This window comes from Pituophis catenifer, unplaced genomic scaffold (genome assembly GCF_029215685.1).
Source record: "Pituophis catenifer annectens isolate HBS135680 unplaced genomic scaffold, rPitCat1.0.hap2 SCAF_1, whole genome shotgun sequence".
NCBI lineage: Eukaryota > Metazoa > Chordata > Lepidosauria > Squamata > Colubridae > Pituophis > Pituophis catenifer.
The window spans coordinates 229,472,541-229,491,686 of record NW_027256881.1 but is presented as its reverse complement, the minus strand read 5'-3'; the positions used below and the strand labels follow the sequence as shown (position 1 = coordinate 229,491,686).

General features: G+C 37.7%; 1 protein-coding gene across 1 annotated transcript in view; it reads right to left on the bottom strand.

The window, feature by feature from the left end:
* SMARCAL1 (SNF2 related chromatin remodeling annealing helicase 1) overlaps nucleotides 1-19,146 on the bottom strand; it is a 33,468-nt gene that overhangs the window by 3,680 nt on the left and 10,642 nt on the right. Inside the window, exons 8-16 of the mRNA XM_070957116.1 lie at nucleotides 18,434-18,592; nucleotides 15,438-15,503; nucleotides 10,548-10,688; nucleotides 7,767-7,985; nucleotides 4,926-4,996; nucleotides 3,670-3,772; nucleotides 2,843-3,025; nucleotides 1,435-1,535; nucleotides 205-304 (exon numbers count right to left, since the gene is read on the bottom strand). Of these exons, the coding sequence (XP_070813217.1) occupies nucleotides 205-304; nucleotides 1,435-1,535; nucleotides 2,843-3,025; nucleotides 3,670-3,772; nucleotides 4,926-4,996; nucleotides 7,767-7,985; nucleotides 10,548-10,688; nucleotides 15,438-15,503; nucleotides 18,434-18,592 (1,143 nt within the window). The remainder of the gene's footprint in view (nucleotides 1-204; nucleotides 305-1,434; nucleotides 1,536-2,842; nucleotides 3,026-3,669; nucleotides 3,773-4,925; nucleotides 4,997-7,766; nucleotides 7,986-10,547; nucleotides 10,689-15,437; nucleotides 15,504-18,433; nucleotides 18,593-19,146) is intronic.

The following is a 19,146-nucleotide window of genomic DNA, read 5'->3' as shown; positions in this document are numbered from 1 at the left end:
TAAAGGATTGTCATTAATGTCTTAAATGTCATATTTATGTCTAAATGTCTTAAATACATTTATAATTTATAATTTATTATATTTATAATATATGTATTATAATCCCCAGTTTCTTCCTTCTTTTGCTGCTCAAAGTATTATATGTTTCAAGAAGAACTTCCTTACATTAAATTATGAAACATTGTTTGCCACACAGTAGTTTACCTTGCAGGTATAGTAATTTGTGGTTTCTGCTGTCTCAGAGAACTTGGCTTCTGATAAACCAGCTTCTCCTAACACCCTGATCTTCTTTTCAATCAGTGGCCTATGGAAAATACAGTAACTTCAATTATCAAAATATTCTGAGGGCCAGTCCTTCAGTACTGTTTGCATATTAAAAATGTAGATATTTATAATTAAGCTAAAACATCTAGTTACTATTATAATCATGCAGTTCATGAAAAATATTGAAAATTATTTGTAATAAAACAACAGATGTCATGCATTAAATGTGTTCAATTTTTCTTGTAGAGGATTGTGTAATACAATCATTAGTACTGGATTGGGACCAGGAGTATTTTAATATCCTCACTCAGCCATAAAACCTGTTGACCGATTTGAAGCAATCACTGAACTTCAACTTATACTATCTCACACAGATGCTTTGAAAATAATATTGGATGGGGATTCCATATACATGCCTTAAGTTCCTGATGCAAAAGTAGCACATAAATGCACTGCACAAATCTGAAATTTACAACGTATGAATTACTGAAGAGCATAAGATAACTGTCCAGAGTTGCTTAAGATGGACAGCCATATAAATCTTTTAAATAAATAAATAAAAGTTACGAAGCATTTTTGGCCAAGAATAGGTCCATCCCCTCTCAAAACTCAGGTTTTCAATTCCCTATTGAAAGTGTTGCAGTGTTAGACTTCAGCAGTATTTTGCATTTATTTATAACCCAGTATTATTATCTATTGATAACTCAAGCTGGTGAACATACCTAATACCCTTTCCTCTTATTTTGCCTACCACAAACCTGTGAGGTGGACTAAGCTGATAAAGACTGACTGGTCTGATAAAGACTGACTGGTCCAAAGTCACCCAGCTGGCTTTTATACCTAAGATAGGACTAGAACTCATGATTTCCCAGTTTCTAGCCTGGTGCCTTATCAACTAGATCACCTGGCTCTTAGTAACAACATTAAAGCAATTTCAATTTCTGCAATAAAATTCTGCAATTGCATGTTTCTAGAATCCAAGTACTTTATCACTATCTGTCATAGTGATGAAGTTAGAGACAGCAAGAGGAAGATCAGGAAACAGTGCTGATGTGCCATTTTATTACAACAGAAGTACAAATGAACTCGACTCCTAATGAAGTACCCTTTATTTTCTCAGGATCATAAATCATAATCTATAGTGGCATAAAACCACTTTCTTCTCCCTACCATAAGTAATCATCTGCTGTGCCCTTTGCTACCAAATAATGGATATCCACAGAACTAGTCTGTCCAATTCGGTGTGCCCGATCTTCTGCTTGCATCAGAACCTATATTTAAAAGTAGAATATATAAATTAGAAAAAACAAAAACAAAGGGAACAGTTGTGATCAATGAACCAATAAGCAATACTCCAATAAATAATAAACAATAAACCAGTGATATAATGAATTTGGCATAATGTGATAGTACTTCCATTTCAAGTGGGTGAGAAAAATATATTTAAAAATAAGAGAACTGGTGGGTGAAATTCCTAATGTACCCATTTTACAGACAAGATTCAGAGAGTATGTGGCTGTTCTTATAATAATGTTTAAATGGATTGGTTGATTATTTGGTGTATTCCCATTTATATTAGAAAAATGATTCATTAACCTTCTTCAGACATTGCAAAATGGATGTTTTACATGCAAGAAAGAGAAGCAGAAACAAATACATTTACCTTATCCTCCTTCCTCTTTCTTCCATATGCAAAAAATCTCTATCAGTGAAGACTAACACGATAATTTCCAGCATATTTTTCATCATTTAAGTCACATGGGGAGACTCTTAAGTAAGTTTTTTCTCTTCTCTATGCTAAAGGAAGCAGACTTAGCATGCTTACCACTATTTCCAATGGATTTTTTAAAATAGTAGAACAGCTTATAAAGCAAACTGATTTTAACTCCCTTTGACAAAAGAGCACTAACATAAAAATCAATCAAAGAGCCTTGGTAGTACAAGGGTTTAAGGCACCCTGTTATTAAGCTGCTTAAGACCAGCTGCCTGCAATTACTGCAGGGTTCGAATCTCGCCAAGGCTCAAGGTTGACTCAGCCTTCCATCCTTTCTAAGGTAGGTGAAATGAGGACCCAGTTTGTGGGGGCAATAAGCTGACTTTGTATAAATATACAAAAGGATGAAGGCTATTGCTGAGCACATTGTAAGCCGCCCTGAGTCTCCGGAGAAGGGCGGCATATAAATCAAATTAAAAAAAAAAAAAAAAGAGTTTGAGGTGAAAGAATCCTACACATAGTACTTACGTGCAGGCAATATTTTTCCCCTAAATTTCATCAATGACCAAAGCTACAAAGCAATTCTGCTAGAAGGCTAAGGTCAGCATAAAAGAATTGGAGCTACTACTTTCTGTAGAAAATTATGTGAAGCAAAATTACTTCTTCCTTGCCAAAATTCCTCCTTCTCTATGTGAAATTCAATTCCCTCTATATTTTCTACTTTAAACAGAATGATATTGTTTTAACTTTGGGCTAATTTAGCTTGGTTTTTTTAAAAGTGTTAGCTGTACACAGTTATGTATATGAGATGGATGGATGGATAACTTATTTAAGCAGAAGTAGTACTGGAAAGAGTCTTCTTACCCCAGGGTTCCAGAACAGTTCGGTAAATACAACCAAATCGGCAGAGGAGAGAGTAAGCCCCATATTAGCAGCGGTCAAGGAGAGGATGGCCACCGACAGCTTCTCAGAGAACTGGAATTCTTGACTGAGGGACTGACGTTCAGCTGAGGGAGTGGAACCATCAATACGAATGAAGCCAACGTTCTGAAAGAGAAGATGAAGAAACGAAGAATAAATTATCATCAGGGTTTGCTTTTTTCTTAGCTCCTGTCTAAGAAAATGTAAAGATTTGTTCTCACTATGCCAAGCTGAGCTTTTCAGAACCAAGAGATTACAAGTCACATTCCTGTACTTGTATCTAAATAAGTTCCATTTGTGTCCCGAGATGTAATAACTCAAGGAAATAAAGTTTCTGGGTGTCCCCATAGTCAAATATTAGGCAAAATCTATATATGCTCATTTTCAGTTATTACATCACCTAGCAATCAAAATAATTGCGAGCTATTGGATTCAGTTTCATGAATAGAATTAAAATGTGAAGAATTCATATGTAAAGGAGATTATTTAGACTAGCGATTCCAACCTCCTGCATAGTGCAGTTATCCAAATTAAAAATGGCAAATGTCTATCCAGCCTTTACTTGAAAATATCCAGCAAAGGGGAGCTCACTAGGGAAACTAGTACAGGACCTTTGGTTTTCCTTATATTCAATTACAGCCTGCCTCACAGGGTTGTTTCAGAGGTAAAGTAAGAGAAGATCCTCTAACTAAATCCTAACTAAAGAATTGAACTAGGATCAGGGATTCAAGTCATGACCTGACAATGGAGTTATGTAGCAGCAATCGCACCTTTTTCTCCAGTTCTTCACTGATTGCATCCAAAATTAGTTTGTGATGAGCAAATACCAGAAATTTCTGTCTTCCACTTTCCAATAAATCTAGGATGTATTCTCTGCATTTAGGGAGAGAGAAAGCTCAATAAACATAAATAGTATCATTTTTGCATGCACTTGAGATTCAGGGAAACAAGATAATTTAGACCAGAGCATTTGGCACTACAAGACAAAATTAAAAGTATTTACACAAAGGTATTGTAATGTTCTATAAAGTCGAACTGAGGGTATGGTCAAGTACCCTATCTGTTAAAGCTAAATGTTGTCTCCAAAGGCTTGGTCAATAACTAACTCTAGCCAATAGCTATCAATCTTCCAAAAAATAAAAACCAACCCCTGAAGCAACTACAATACTGTAGATACTATCTCCACGTGTTGCTGGCCTTGAAGTCATGAGCAGGCAAAATTTAAGCAAAGGCTTTTGGATTTCACATGGAACTTGGTCACATTTCAATAAAGAATGCACAGGAAAATCAGATCTGTTTTAGGATACCTTGAGGAATTTACCTTTCAGAAATACCAAAAGACATTTATACCAACAGTTTGACATCTTACTGTTAGCAGTTCTTGAGGATACATACAGAAAAATTCCTTCACAAAGAGAGGTCTGGGTGCTGCTGGGACCTGGCCTCACACGTTACTCTATTATGACTTCTATAATGCTTCCTATATATTGTATATGACTTCCTGTAACAGTTAGCATCTCTTCTTATGCCATTTCCCAAATTCATAGCCTGAAGGATTCAAAGCCTATTAGGTATAAGCTAAGCAAAGAAAGGCAGAGCACCTTTTGCTCTAAGATAGGGGTGTCAAACTGATGACAACACATTGTCATCACATGATGTATTAGGAGTAATGCCTCAGGCCTGTGGGCCACGAATTTGACACCCCTGCTCTAAGGTAAGGAAACAGTTACTTCAGTTGATTGGCAGTTCATCTTCCTGTTTGCCATCTTCACATACAAATTTGCTTGATCAAAACGATTAATGTTAAATAAAAATAATGGGAACAATTGGTGTTTGTATCATTGAGCACAACTCTTAACAAAATTCATTAGACTGTCTCACTACAGATATTTCCATTGTAATTTTTAAGTCTTTTAACAGATATTTCTCTAGGATCCCCGCAAATCAAGGTTATCTTGCATTTTTTCATTATAGCCAGGATTGATCTGATAATTAACTGCACTACAAGCCAAAAAAAGCAACTTACAGGATACAGTGAATTTTGGCTTCTGAAGTCTTGTTGTAGAAGATAATGAGTGCTTCCTTCTGTTCTTGCTTCTGAAAAAGTTATTTGAAAAACTCATTAGTGATACCTGCAAACTCAGAGGGTAAGAAAGATTCACAACAACTTTTTTGAAGTACCATTTTTTTTTAATCCTATAACCTCTGAATTGCATATTCAACCCAATGCAAATTAATTACTACTCTGACCTATCCTCCTTTTGGTTTTCACTTTTAGGTGAATTAGGATTAAGAATGATGCTAAAAACTAGTTTCATTAAACCAAGAACCAAAAGGAACAGTTTTCAGAAATTTATAAACCCCCTTTTTTTTTTGCCCCTAAACTAGCAGTATTTGCTAAATTTGACAACTGTGAAATTCTGAAAACACTTGGCACCAATTTATTTATTTGTTAAATTTATATGCTGCCTATCTCACTATCAAAGAGACTGTGGGCAACTAATTTCTTAGTCACTAGGAATGGGAAGCTACCATAAGGTGAAGCAGCGATCTGTTTGGAAGTCTCTTAGTAATTTCCTTTTTTTCCTATGGCTAATGTCTATCTCATGTCTAATATATAACTTATATATACCGTGTTTCCCCGAAAATAAGACCCTGTCTTATATTATTTTGAACCCTGAAATAAGCGCTTGGCTTTATTGCCATGCGCTCAAAAGCCCGATTGGGCTTATTATCAGGGGATGTCTTATTTTGGGGAAAACAGGGTATATACATAATATATATAAAGTATATATCCCATGGCTAATGATACACGTATAATGTATCAAAATGTATATAGTATTTGAAATAAATTTATCAACGTAGCATATTTCTATAGCCATAGTTCTATAATTTATCACAGTTTCAACAAAATGAATATCAGTGGATTTCACAACATCTATGTATTATTTATCAGTTTTGCAACTCAAAAATTTTTTAGAAATCATAAGGCTTTGATTAAAGCACCAAAGAAATCCTAGGAACATTAAATAACTCTAATAGGAAAAGAAATCCTTCTTTGACTGTTTATGAAATGCTTTGATTTTCTTCTATTCTAAAGTAGTGGTGACCAAGCACATGGAGCACATGCAACATTTCATTATTTAAGTTTCTTAAGTGCCCTCCTCCCCATCTGTGTGTTTTTGCCCTAGATCCATTTGAAGATACATTCAATGCATAACATGCAAAGTGGGCCTGGTTTAAGATTTTCCAACCATGAATTTTAACTTCTGGTAGTTGCCTCTCAAATGATGGCAAAGCTTAACCGAAGTCACCTCTCTCTTCTCCAATCTGCCAAATGGGCAAATCTTCATTAAAACTTGCATAATTAGTGATCTTGCCTCATAACAAACCAGTGGTGAAATCTAAAATTTGTTACTACCGGTTCTGTGGGCGTGGCTTGGTGGGGGGGGGGGTAATGTGACTGGGTGAGCATGGCCATTTTTTTTTACTTTTAAAACCATTTTTTCTACAACCTCTTCAGCGAAGAGGTTGTAAAAAAATGCTTTAAAAAAAAATGCTTTCAAAACGATCCCAGCTGAGCTGCTTGATCGGCAGAGGGTTTTTAAAAAACCCTCTGATGATCAGGCAACTCAGCTGGGATCATCAGAGCTTGGATCATCAGAGGCATTTAAAAGAAAAAAAGCCTCTGATGATCGCGCGGCTCAGCTGGGCATGGGGGAGGGCAGGGATTTTTGCTACCGGTCCCCGAACCACCTGCCTCCATAGCTATCAGATTGGGCGATCTGGTCCGAACCGGGAGCATTTCACCCCTGTAACAAACCTATTCAAACAGAGCCACTCCTCTCACCTGACAAACACAAGCATATCATGCCAAACCCTATGCCCGTGATGGCGAACCTATGGCATGCGTGCCACAGGTGGCATGCATAGCCATATCAGTGGGCACGCCAGCTGAGCTCTGGCGTACATGCGCGCGCCGGCCAGATGATTTTTGGGCCTTCTGGGCCCACCAGAAGTAGGGAAACAGGCTGTTTCCTGCCTCCGGAGTGCTGGGGGGAGGAGGTTTTTCTTTCTTACCTGGTTCCAGATCCTCTCTATTTATCTGGGAAGGGCGAAAACAGCCTTTCCCACTCCCTCAGAGGCCCTCCAAAGGCCTGAAACGGCCCATTTCCCAACTCCCGGTGGGACAGGAAATGACTTTTTTGCTGTCCCCAGCCTCCAGACTCCTAGAGAGGCTGGGCACAGCAAAAAACATGTCCCACCGGGAGTTGGGAAATGGGCAGTTTCAGGCCTTTGGAGGGCCTCCGAGGGAGTGAGAAAGGCTGTTTTCGTCCTTCCCAGATAAATAGAGAGGATCTGGAACCAGGTAAGAAAGAACAATGGGTGCCAGGTGGCCATCGCGTGCCAGGAGCAGGGGGGAAGGGGGGGTTGCGCGCGCAGGGCAGGGCGCATAGAATTATTGGTGTGGGCACACGCGTGTGTGACCCTCCCCTGCCCCCCCCTCCTGGCGATGGCAAAAATGTTACCCATCACTGCCCTATGCTAACCTTCATTATGAATCAGTACTATGATTTGAGCTTTTAAATATACCACAGAGAAAGCACAGAGTAGATTTGTTTGGTTTTAAAGCACTCCGCTTTAGAAACTCAGTGGATATGTCTTTTCTTCATGGGTTAGTACCATTCTGAGATGTGGAGATTCTAGAATTCTAGATTCTAGAATTTGAAAAAAAATAAATTACAATTACAGTTAGCAAGCAGAAATTCATTTAGAAGATAAAGGAATCATGTTTTGCACTTTCAAACGGTTATTTTAGCATTCTAATTAAATGCAGCCTTATTCTAGACCAATATTTTCGACTTACACTTTTAAAACCCTTTGCCATTTCTTTTGCAGCTGCTGTCAACTCGGCCTTGGTTCTTGTATTAATGCCTTCAGGGGTTACCACTACCATTTTGCGTTGCTTTGCAGGAAGCTGAGAAAGCACATCAGATTTCAAGCGACGGATCATGATAGTTTCTTCTAACAGGAGCTTCAGTTCCCCAAGGTTGGAAGATCCAGAATAATCCCATCCCCAGGGCCGCTGAAATTCACGCAGGACATTAATTTGAGTTGCAGTGCAGAGTCTTTCCCACATCAGCACAATAAACATTTTAAAACACCCATCTCAGCCTCATATGGACCCTTTGCATAAAAATGAAAAAAAAATTTTTTTTTATGATTTATGGGTTTGATTATTAGGATAGATTATATAAAGAAGAGCAATATGATGTAAATTTAGAGAAAGATCAAAATACATTTGATCTATAACTGTTGTGAAGAATATCAGAAGCCACTTCTTTATACTTTTTTCTTTCTTATTTTTCTTCAACTTTTCTTTTTTTGTATTTTTTCTTCTTTATATTAGTTTGTGTTAGTTTTTATCTTCTAGTTTAAAACTTCTAATAAAAATTATATACACTCTCTCCCCCTTTCCCTATTGTAAGGACTTGCATTTGAATTGTAAGGAGATCTTCAGTACTCATTTGTCCTTTATAGCATTCTAAGGATATCAGTCTCTTTGTAGTCCTGTTGGCAAGTCTAATTCATTGGATAAGTATAATGGAATTACTGGCTCTTTACAACCAGCAACAAAAAAGCTTCTTACTTAAAACAAATAGGTGAGGAGAATGAAGGAGGAACAGTTCAACTAGGATCAGATACAGGTCACAGAGCTTAAAAGGTACCCAATACCCCAATGAAACTGTAGTTACACTTGATGATGGGTGATAGAATTGGGTGCTAGTAAAGATTTCACAAGTACAAACCTGGTCCATCCCTGTCACAGAGTGCTTTCTTTTTCTATTCTAGAAATGTCTTTTTCACTCACACCTCACACTAACTAATGGCAGGTCCATTCTGGGAAGCATGCATTTTGTTTGTTTGCTTATTTATTACATTTTTATTCCACCTTTCTTATTTTTATAAATAAGAAAGGTGGACATACTTAATACTCCTTCCTCATCAACTTTTCCTCACAATAAACTGGTGTGGTGGGGTAGGGTGGGCTGGGCTGAGAGAGTGTGATTGGTCCAAAGTCACCCAGTTAGTTTTCATGCCTAAGGCAGAGCTAGAAGTCCCAGTCTTTTGGTTTCTAGCCTGGTGCCTTAACCATTAGACCAATCTATAAATATAAACTATTTATATTATTTATAAGAGCCATGGTGGCACAGTGGTTAGAATGCAGTATTGCAGGCTAATTCTGCTGACTGCCAGCAGTTTGGCAGTTCGAATCTCACTGACTCAAGATTGACTCAGCCATCCTTTCTTCTGAGGTCAGTAAAATGAGGAGCCAGATGGTTGGGGGCAATAGGGTGATTCTGTAAAATGCTTAGAGATGGCTGAAAAGCACTGTGAAGTCGTATGTAAGTCTAAGTGCTATTGCTGTTACTATTGCTGTCTTTTTAATATATAACTGAAGGAGGGAAGCATACCTAATATTCCTGTTTCCTAGTTTCCTTACATCAATAATCCTATGAGGTGAGTTGGGCTGAGAAAATGACTGGCCCAAAGTCACACAGCTGGTTTTCATGCATAAGGCAGGTCTAGAACTCTCAGTCCCCAGGTTTCTAGGCCAGCACCTTCACCACTACACCAAACTGGCTCTCTTCTATGAATGTATTTATGGATGTTGACATAACGTCTAGATCCCAATATCCTTAAAACACTACCCCTTATAACTGCGCTTGAAATTTAACTAAAAACTCAATAACAATATACCCTCATCTATTCAGGGTATGCAATTCACTTATCTTTTTGCTAATATAGGCTAATATAACCACAAACATTTCCATGCCTGGAGAAAGAGGGTTAAATCAATGAATTCTGATGTTGCAGAAAACTAGGGGAGCAAATTAGCTGCACTGAGCACTCATTGTAAATCCTTCTTAATTTTTGGTCCTATTTCAGAAAGATAAGAGGCACGGTTACAATAGATTCTTTTTCTACTTTGCTCATTCCATGCTGTGGGTTACACATAGACATAACCTATCAAATACATCACATTATGTATAAACAAGGCTGCTACATTTGATCAACAAACAATAACTAGGAAATCCTAGCTAATAATTCTGTGAACCATGCCTTACATGTCTATAAATTACATAGGAAGTCGTTACAGTTAATTTTGGAATGAAACTTTTCTGTAGGGTAAACAAATAAATCTTTATATGAATATGAATGGACAAAGAACTTTGGAAAAACTTGTGGCATTTTACAACACAAATGCTATGAAAGAGTCATTCTGGATAAAAAGAAGATTCTGGACAAAGAATTTAACATTAAAGTTCACAGACAAGATGTACGACCATGGCAACAGAAGATCAGATTCTCCTAAGGCTTCTCAGCTTTTATCATTTGCTCAAGAGGACTCAATTTCATTTCCATTAAGGGCTTCATTTTTATTTATTTTTTTGTTAAAGCAAGACAATTATTGGTGCATGCATTCTAGTCAGTTGGTGCTGTAAAAAGTGATTCTCTCTACAGAAAGGAATCTGCAAACCAAATCTGCTAAATCTTTATAGAGCATGAAATGCTTTCCAGCATGATAGTTTATTATTTCCAAATAGCCTTTTTTCTGGCAGACATACAAGTATACCTAGATTACCTGTTTAGCATCACAGTAGCGGACCCCAAAGTCATGGAACTGAGGGAAGAAGGTTGGCTGGACCATTGCAATCTGCGTGTACAGTTCGGCGGGACGAGACATGGCAGGGGTTCCTGATAATAAGATTACTCGTTTGGCAGCCTGCATGGGAATGATGTCACAAAAGTGAATTATACCAAGCAATGAGGAGGAAAAACTTTCTTGGCCAGAAATGGTGGACTTAGGTGCCAACTTGCTTTAACCTCACCTCTACTGACAATTCAACAGGTAGCCAGCCGTAGGCAAGGCAATCTTACTCAGATATGGAAGCAATTTGTGCAAAACAACAGTTTTAAGTCTCTTGGTAGCATCGTACTTTGAACATTCAAATAACATGATAGACAGCAGTCAAAACAGAGTACCTTAACAGCATTTTTTTTCCTGTTAGCTGATGCTTGATTTCAGTTAAATAAAGGGAACCCCAATTGATTAGTGTTATTCTTAGTCCAGCCATTTCATATAGGAGCTTCCCTTTGGAACGTTTCTGATGAAAAGGGGCACTTATCTGATCAACAAAAGTCGTATGCAAGAAAATGGAAATGGTCTTCCTCTGGTTTTTGAATATTGTCATTTCTGTGTACAGGTAGCCCTCAACTTACCTTGTTCAATAATCATTCAAAGTCATGGTGATGCTGAAAAAATAAATTTATAATTTACATGATCTTCACATGCCTCAGTCAAGGGCTCACCATTACAGCCAGTATGTGTTGTCCTGTGCCTGAGCTATTTTCTCCTCCCTCCCTCCCTTTGCAGAGTGAAGAGGAAGGGTTTACAAAAAAGTAAGAGGCACACGGGGAGTACATCAATTGTTATAGTGTGCTCAAGGCTGTCGCTGCTACTGCATTACTTTCGATGTGTATTCCCCACTATGAGTTTGTTTACTTTCTTATAATCCCTTCCTCTCCAATGAATGTAAATAGAATTAATTACTAATTATCCCAGAGCTAGATAAAAACATTCCAAGGAGCTAGGAAGTAGAGAAAAGGAAAATGCAGCTATGGTCATGTGATTTTCCATCTAGTGATTTTCCACCTGCTTAATGACAGAGCTGCTGGTCCCAATTGTAGTCACTATATATAAGACTACCTATATATAAAAGATTACCTATATATATAAAAAACCTGATCTACTTGTCCTAGGGAGGGGGAAACAACATGGTAACTTTTTGGTATCTTAGTTTGTAACTCTCTCCTGTAACCAGGCTAATCACAAATGCTGGTAACTGAAGTCCAAAGCACTTACAAAGTTCCTCATTGCTTATCTCATTTATATTGAAATAAGGCAGCCGCTGCCAGCAGGTGATGGCATATATTGCACTGAAAGAAGAACTCAGGGGAAATTTTAAGCTACATAAATCGACAGCAAAAATTAAATATAGGAAATGGATAGAACTTTTATTTTTGAACCTCTTTTGCAAATAGGTTGGCTATAATATTAGTGGTAAGAGACTGCATAAATTCTAGAATATCTTATTTTCACATAACTTATCCAACAACCTACAGTGAAAGGACTAAATGAAGAGCATACAAAGAACATTTTAAAAAGTAAAACCACTGAAGGTGCAAGAGTGCCCTATCTCTGTGCAGTGATTTACTGGGTTTTTTTTAAAAAAATCCATAGCCTGTGGTTACTATGCTATTTGCTGTGCTTTGCACCATGGTGATTATTCAAATCCATATTGTACTGGAGCTACAATTACAGCCATCTTCCAGATGCCAATCTCTCCTGCCTTAATCAGCTGCTTGACATTTAAAGTCAAGGGTGTTCTAACTGACACATAGAAACAGCTGATAACGATTTTAATACAGAAACTCTTCTTTAAAGAAAGACTAATTGGGAGACTGGATCTGGTTTTCATTCCTGTCATAAAAAGAAAATAGATGCAAAGCTACAGTGTTAACTCTGAAAGAAGCCCAAGGTTAGAATCCAAAATCTATTATTGTGCGTCCCATCATTATCACAAAGCATCCAAATTCAACCTGAAACTGAACAGATACAAAAATAGCTATCATTTGATTTTCGACAGCAACATATATTCCAACTTTAAACAGAATAAAGAGTGTTGAGAATATATAAAAGTATATGAGTGAGCACTTAACTGTAGGTAAGAAAAAAGAAAGCCATGAGGAATAGATGAATACATTGGCTTAAAAAAAAAATCTGACAGAATCTGTCCTTAAAAATATTAAAGCCCTAATTATCCAATAACAGCGAGTGGTATTCTGATAGATAAAACTGAGCATTAAGTTCTCAGGTTTCCAGACTTGTAAAGAATACTTCTTGAAGCCCACACACACAAAAAAACCAGATTCACAGTAGCTTTTACAGTACTTTCAGAGGTAAACCAATGCTGTAAAACACTTTCAGAAGCCATAATAACACTCTTTCTATAATTACATAGCATACAGGGTTTATATTTTCCAAAGCCATTGCCATTACACATGCGGAGAACTAATTCAGTACCCATTGTTTCCTGTATTTCAGTGGATGGATGTTAAGTCATTATACACTGGAAAGTTGCATAATATGGCATTACAGCATTAAAAATAAAACTTAATGTTTCATTAATCTGCATCTTCATACAAATTTCATTCATTGTTTGCCATTGAAAATTTTGAGACTTGTAATTCATTAAACTGACATTCCATACTCATCACCATTGTCTAGATAATTCAAGCCACATGATTATAGCTCAATGATAAATGATTACAGATTAAGAATTTCAGAACTTCTACCACCTCTGGGTATCAATGCAATAGAATACTATATTCCTCTAGTCTATTTTGTACTTTCTCCCAGGAACAAAGGAGGAAGTCAATACATTGGCTTTAGATATGTCATTAAACAGATTACATCCAAGAAGGATCACTGCATCTAGAGAAGAAACTTGAGTAGGTGTATTTGTTAGGATTGATTTTAATTATGAACAAAGGGCAATCAGTCAATTCCTCTACGTAACAAAGCAACTTTAACACACTACAGGAAAAGTCAGTTATAGAAAGGTTGAACACAAAAAAAATTATTTTGGATATCCTGTTGTAAATTGCCATTAAAAGTGATAAGGATGAATGATATCATATCCTGGTGCATATTGCTCCCTCCCCCAGTATGTTTTGTTGTTGTTGTTGGGATACTATAATTGGTTTTTATTGTTGTATGCTACCAAGAGTTGGTTTTTTGTGAATTGGGAGGCCATATACTGTAAGTCTTGAAATAAATAAAATAAAACAGGATACAGAAGTAGAGGAGATAAACTCTGAATCTAGATTAGGGGTGTCAAACTCACGGCCCGCGGGCTGCATGCGTCACGTGCTGGCTCCGCCCCCACCTGGTTTAGCAAAGGGGGGAAAAGTCCCGATACATCATGTGACGATGCAGTGACAATGAGGGTTTGACACCCCTGATCTAGATGATCTAGAAGCTACATAATTACTTTTGATACAGTAGTAACTGTTTTAAAGATGGAAAAATAGGTAGATAATCTATGCATGGCCTAGATGTGCACTTTAGAGCATTTGGGCTGTTGGCAGCCCAAATTGTGCAAGTTGTATTTTCAATGATGAGAGTGCATTTATTTATTTTATTCAATTTGGATCCTGTCCAATTCCAACTGTTTGTGATTCGTATTCCAATTTGGGATATGAAACCAACTCAGGAGACTGTATTATACATTCATAACTTTCATATATCTGCCTAAATCTTTAGCAAGGGAGCATCAATACTTTATCATGGATGATTGAGAAATCTACAGTGGATATACCAAGAATATTTCTCTTCATAATTGCTTTTGAAACTTATGGAATTTTAGACTTTGGGCCCATGTTTTATACATGGGTCTATTTGAAGTGTCTATATATCACTGCTCAAAAGCCCTTTCCTTAGCAAATTATATTTAAATTGGATGGTAAAAAATACCACTTTATCTTAAGAAGCTATCAATGTGTAACTGATCCTGAAGTTAAGATAAACTTTTAATGTTACAATCGTGCCAATTTTCCTTTCCCCAATGCAATTTTCATATCTGCTCTTCAACAGTTTCAATTTGAAACTTCAACCTTGCTTTTTAATCAGGTTTTGATTACATGTCATCATTTTCACATTACTTTTAATACTTACAAGGCCCATGTTAAATAGTCCTGGAAGAGGAACTTGGTGTTTTCATTTTAATTGGTGAATAATAACTTTGTGAATATTAGCATATCAATATTTATAGAAAATAAAAAGGAAAAGATAAAGATCCTCTCAAGTCAAATTTAATTTCTGGTGACTACGTAGAAACAACTATGCCATTTTCTTGGCACTTTTTCCTCCTGGGAAATAAAAAAAAAAACATTTCAATCTAGACTAAAAGCTCTGAGTAGGCTCCTTTGCAAATAGCCAAATCCAACCCACCTTAGATTCAAAATCCAGATAAAAAGGGATAGCTTTGTTAGTGACTAAGATAACCAACACTGATGGATCATTATTATTCAAGATAATTTTGTTTAAAACATAGCTTGATGATTGACTGTTTGTCCAAGAATTTTTCAGTATCTAAAATTGCTTTCCATATCTCAGAATTTGATAATTAAATCTTTTTTCTTTTTCATCTAAATGAGATACAATCCAATGCCAGCAAATCTGCTCTCCTACTTACATTAGTTAACAGGGAGAAAGTATGATGAGGTAAAGCTTTAGAGTCAAGGCCATTTCAGTATATTCTTCAGGGGGATGTTTAAACTCTAACCCTTGAGTTGCCTCTGTAATGTTGCTCTTTAATATCTATAACTTTCTAACCAGTACATGTACACACACCAGGCTTCTGAACACACAGGGCCTAACAGTCTCTACATTCACAATTCGTATACTCACCTTTAACAGAGGCATTGCAGTCCGACATCGAGCTGTTTTACCATTCTTAAGAAAATGGGATTCATCCTGAAATTGGAGAAATGGAAACACAATAAATTTTGAACAGTAGGAAAACTGCTTTGGGGCCTGGTTTTGAATAAATAGTTCTGAAGTATTTTATGCGCTGTGTGTTTTGAGCCCAGAAATAGATCAATCTCAATGCCTAGCAATATGCTGAATGAAAAACCAACACAACACAAGGTGATTTATTGGAAATGTAAATTATTGATAACAATCACCCAAGTCTGTGTTTTCCAATCAACAATCGCAGCCAGGCATACAAGGGAAGTGGAAGAAAAATGATTCTAAACGATTACTATTCTTTTGTTATCACAAGATCTCATCTTATATGCAGATAACTGTCAGTCCCTCTACTATACCAACCTTTCCAAATGAAGGGGTTAATGAGAAATATCAGAAAGGAGGAAATCTAATTAGGAACCAACTGGTTTGCTGTTAAAGGCTCACCAGGTAGATAATAACCTACCATTTGAGAGCTCCCTTTCGGTAATGAACTCTCTCCTGAGTGCTGTTAGGAGATGGGGCTTCAGGACAAGGAGGAAATTGGAAATGTCTCTGGAAGTATACTCATCTTGTCTGCATTTCAGCAAGTAAGCAGCCATGCAGAGAAAGAATAATAGGCCCCCCTTCAACTCTAAGATGCTGCTTTCTCCAGCCTGATTAGTGATAAGTTTATGCTAATAACAGTCACCAGCAGAGGGAGGATTGAAGACAGAAATGGCAGAGCAGAACCCTCCATGGGGGCTATTTCACAGTGAAAGAAACTCAGAACTCTGCAAGAGAGTCAACAGGAAAACCACTAAACCATATTGGTTTATATAAGAGATTCATACGTTGCCCTAATTACAGGTAGTCCTTGGTTAACAACCATTCATCCATTGACTGTTCAATGTTATTAATAGAGCTGGAGGAGGAGAGGACCATGTTGTGGCCTGCCAGCGGCCAGCAAAACTGGAAGCAGATTCGGACAATGAGGAGGTTGGGGAGGAACGTGAGCCAGTCCTGGAGTCTGGGGAAGGTTCGGACAAGGGTTCTGAGTCGGAGGCAGAGAGGGGGCCAAGGCCATCTGGTAGTTCTTTGCTGCCTGCAGAGTCTGACATCAGCGAGGCAGAAGAATAGCAGGAGCTTGTTCCCAGTGCGCGCATGCGCAGAGCTGCTAGAAGACAGGAACAATTAAGAAAATAGGGTTGACTTGGGAGTAAGGCTTGGAGATGATTGGCCCCTCCAATAAGACATAAAAGAGAAGCGAACAGGACGTGAGCTTTTGCAGGAAGCAATTAGTTCATCTGGTCAGTAAAAGACAGAAAAGTTCTGTTTGATTTTGTGCTAAGTTTGGCCTTGCCCTGCATGTGGCAATTACCATATTTTTCGGAGTATAAGACACACCTGAGTATAAGATGCAGCTTAGTTTTTGGGGAGGAAAAAGAAAAAAAAATCTGCCTACCAGGTATTCATCTGGCTAGCGTCCTTAGTCTGGTCAGCTTCAGCACATTAGTTTGCTGGTTTTCAGCGCGCTTGCGCGCTTTTTATCCCCTGCTTGGGGATAAAAAACAGCTTCTAAAGCACAACTGATCTTTGGAGAGAGAAGCAATGAGAAAAGCAGGCAAAGCACAGAGATCACTTCACTTTTTAGTGCCTCGTTAGGGCTGAAAAAAAGCTTCGAAAAAGCTACATTTGGAGTATAAAACCAAATTTTCAGCCTCTTTTAGAGAGGAAAAAAGTGTGTCTTATACTATACTCTGAAAAATATGGTAGTTCTCTGGCAGCATTCAAAGGGAGATAAGGTGGGTGGTTGTAAACACTCCCCTGTAAGACTGTTTGAGAAACCTTTCGGACTGGGAATGACAATAATTCACAGCCGTATGAATTAAAGAGGTTTGCCGGGACTAAGATTGAGCTGTATACTTTCTAAGGAAGCCTAGGTCAGAACAGGCCAGTTCTCAAAGTTGCAGCCGTTGCAGGGTCCCCACAGACACATGATCATGATTTGAACGCTTGGCAACCATCCTGAAATGATGGTCACAGCGTTCTGCGATCATGTGATCACTATTTATAACGTTCATTGGTGGGTTCCAACAAGTGAAGACAATGGGGAGGCCAATGGGAAGTTGCAAATAGTGATCGTGTAAAGTTGTGCCTAATAAACCATACAAGATTAATGACTGCAACAGGGATTGCTGTAACTGTCGCCATAAGTTGGTGTGGTCATGTGATGTCACACTTTATGACCATGTCGCTTAGCAACGGAGTTCCCAGTCACAACTACCATTGGGGGCTACCTATATTTATTCTGTATTAACATGAAGCTACTGACCAAGGGAAGGCAGTCAGTTTCCAAGAAGTCATGATTTGGTTGTAAGACAGAATAATTCCTGTGCACATCTTTGCGATGTGCACTTCTAACATGCAAGGTTAACAATACAAGAACAGAGTTCATGGTCACCCTTTATCTATAGTAGCCTGGAGCACGGGTGTCAAACTCCCTACGTCACGATGCTGTCACATGATGTATCACGAAGTTTTTTCCCTTCACAGAGCTGGGGTGGGTGTGGCCTGCTCGTGACGCATCTGGCCTATGGGCTGCCAGTTTGACACCCCTGGACTAGAGATAATTTTTTGTACTTCTAAAGATACAAAAAGAGTTGTTTACAGTTATTTTTTCGGCAATAAATTTAAGCCGTTTGTCACGATTGTTCAACTACGTTACCTGAAATGGTGATTTACAATTACGAAGCTTAACCTCAAACATTAATGTATCCTATGCAAATATTAGGTTGCAGGTGAGTTATCCTATCAGGCTGACAGCTGAGACAAGTTTTAAATCCCAATTATGCATAGGAAGCAACTGCATGTTATTCCCATTATGCTGAAACAGGTTTCCCACCTCTATCTGTAACAGTCCACCAAAATTAGGTCACCTCCTGGAGGCTACTTACAACAATCACAACTTGGAAGGTGGTTTTGAGCTGCTTCTCAATCTTGCTAAGAAGATCAAAACTGACAATGTTGATCGGTTTTGCCGAGACTTGGTCTTTGCTTGTTGCTATGACTCTGATGGTGTCTGGGCTGAGAGAAGGAAGCCATCTATAGAAAGCCTAAAGAAATAGAGGGAAAATAAAGGCAAAGAAAATATATTTTTTCCCCATCTGAGTAGCTTAAAAATTATAGCTAATTTAAAAAAAAAATTGTTATAATTTATATAGCTCACTTTTAAGTCAACAAATTGCTATGCAATTCTTAAGTGTATTTACCTTACATCATACAGTGAACATTGCTTTTTATTGTTTTTTTATTAGGTTTTTATCTTTGTAAGCTGCCTGGAGTCACCAAGTGTGAGCATAAATTTTCTTATATAAATAAATTAAATAAATAAAAAATACCTGAACCTAGTCAAAATATAAATGCGGAATTGAAAGCAGCAAAATTTAAAAATAATAATACATTCCATTACTTTTCAGATGGTAAGCTAGTTTTGAGACTTCGTTTCTTGTTTTTCCCACCCATCTAGAAATATGTATTTCCTTAAAATATCGCATTGTAAAATGCCTTACAATGCAGACATTTTCACAGAAATGGCCCAATCTGCATCAGGGTTGAAAGGGTGTGGCAGGTGCCCCCATTGCCATAAGGCATACCATCCAAAATGTTC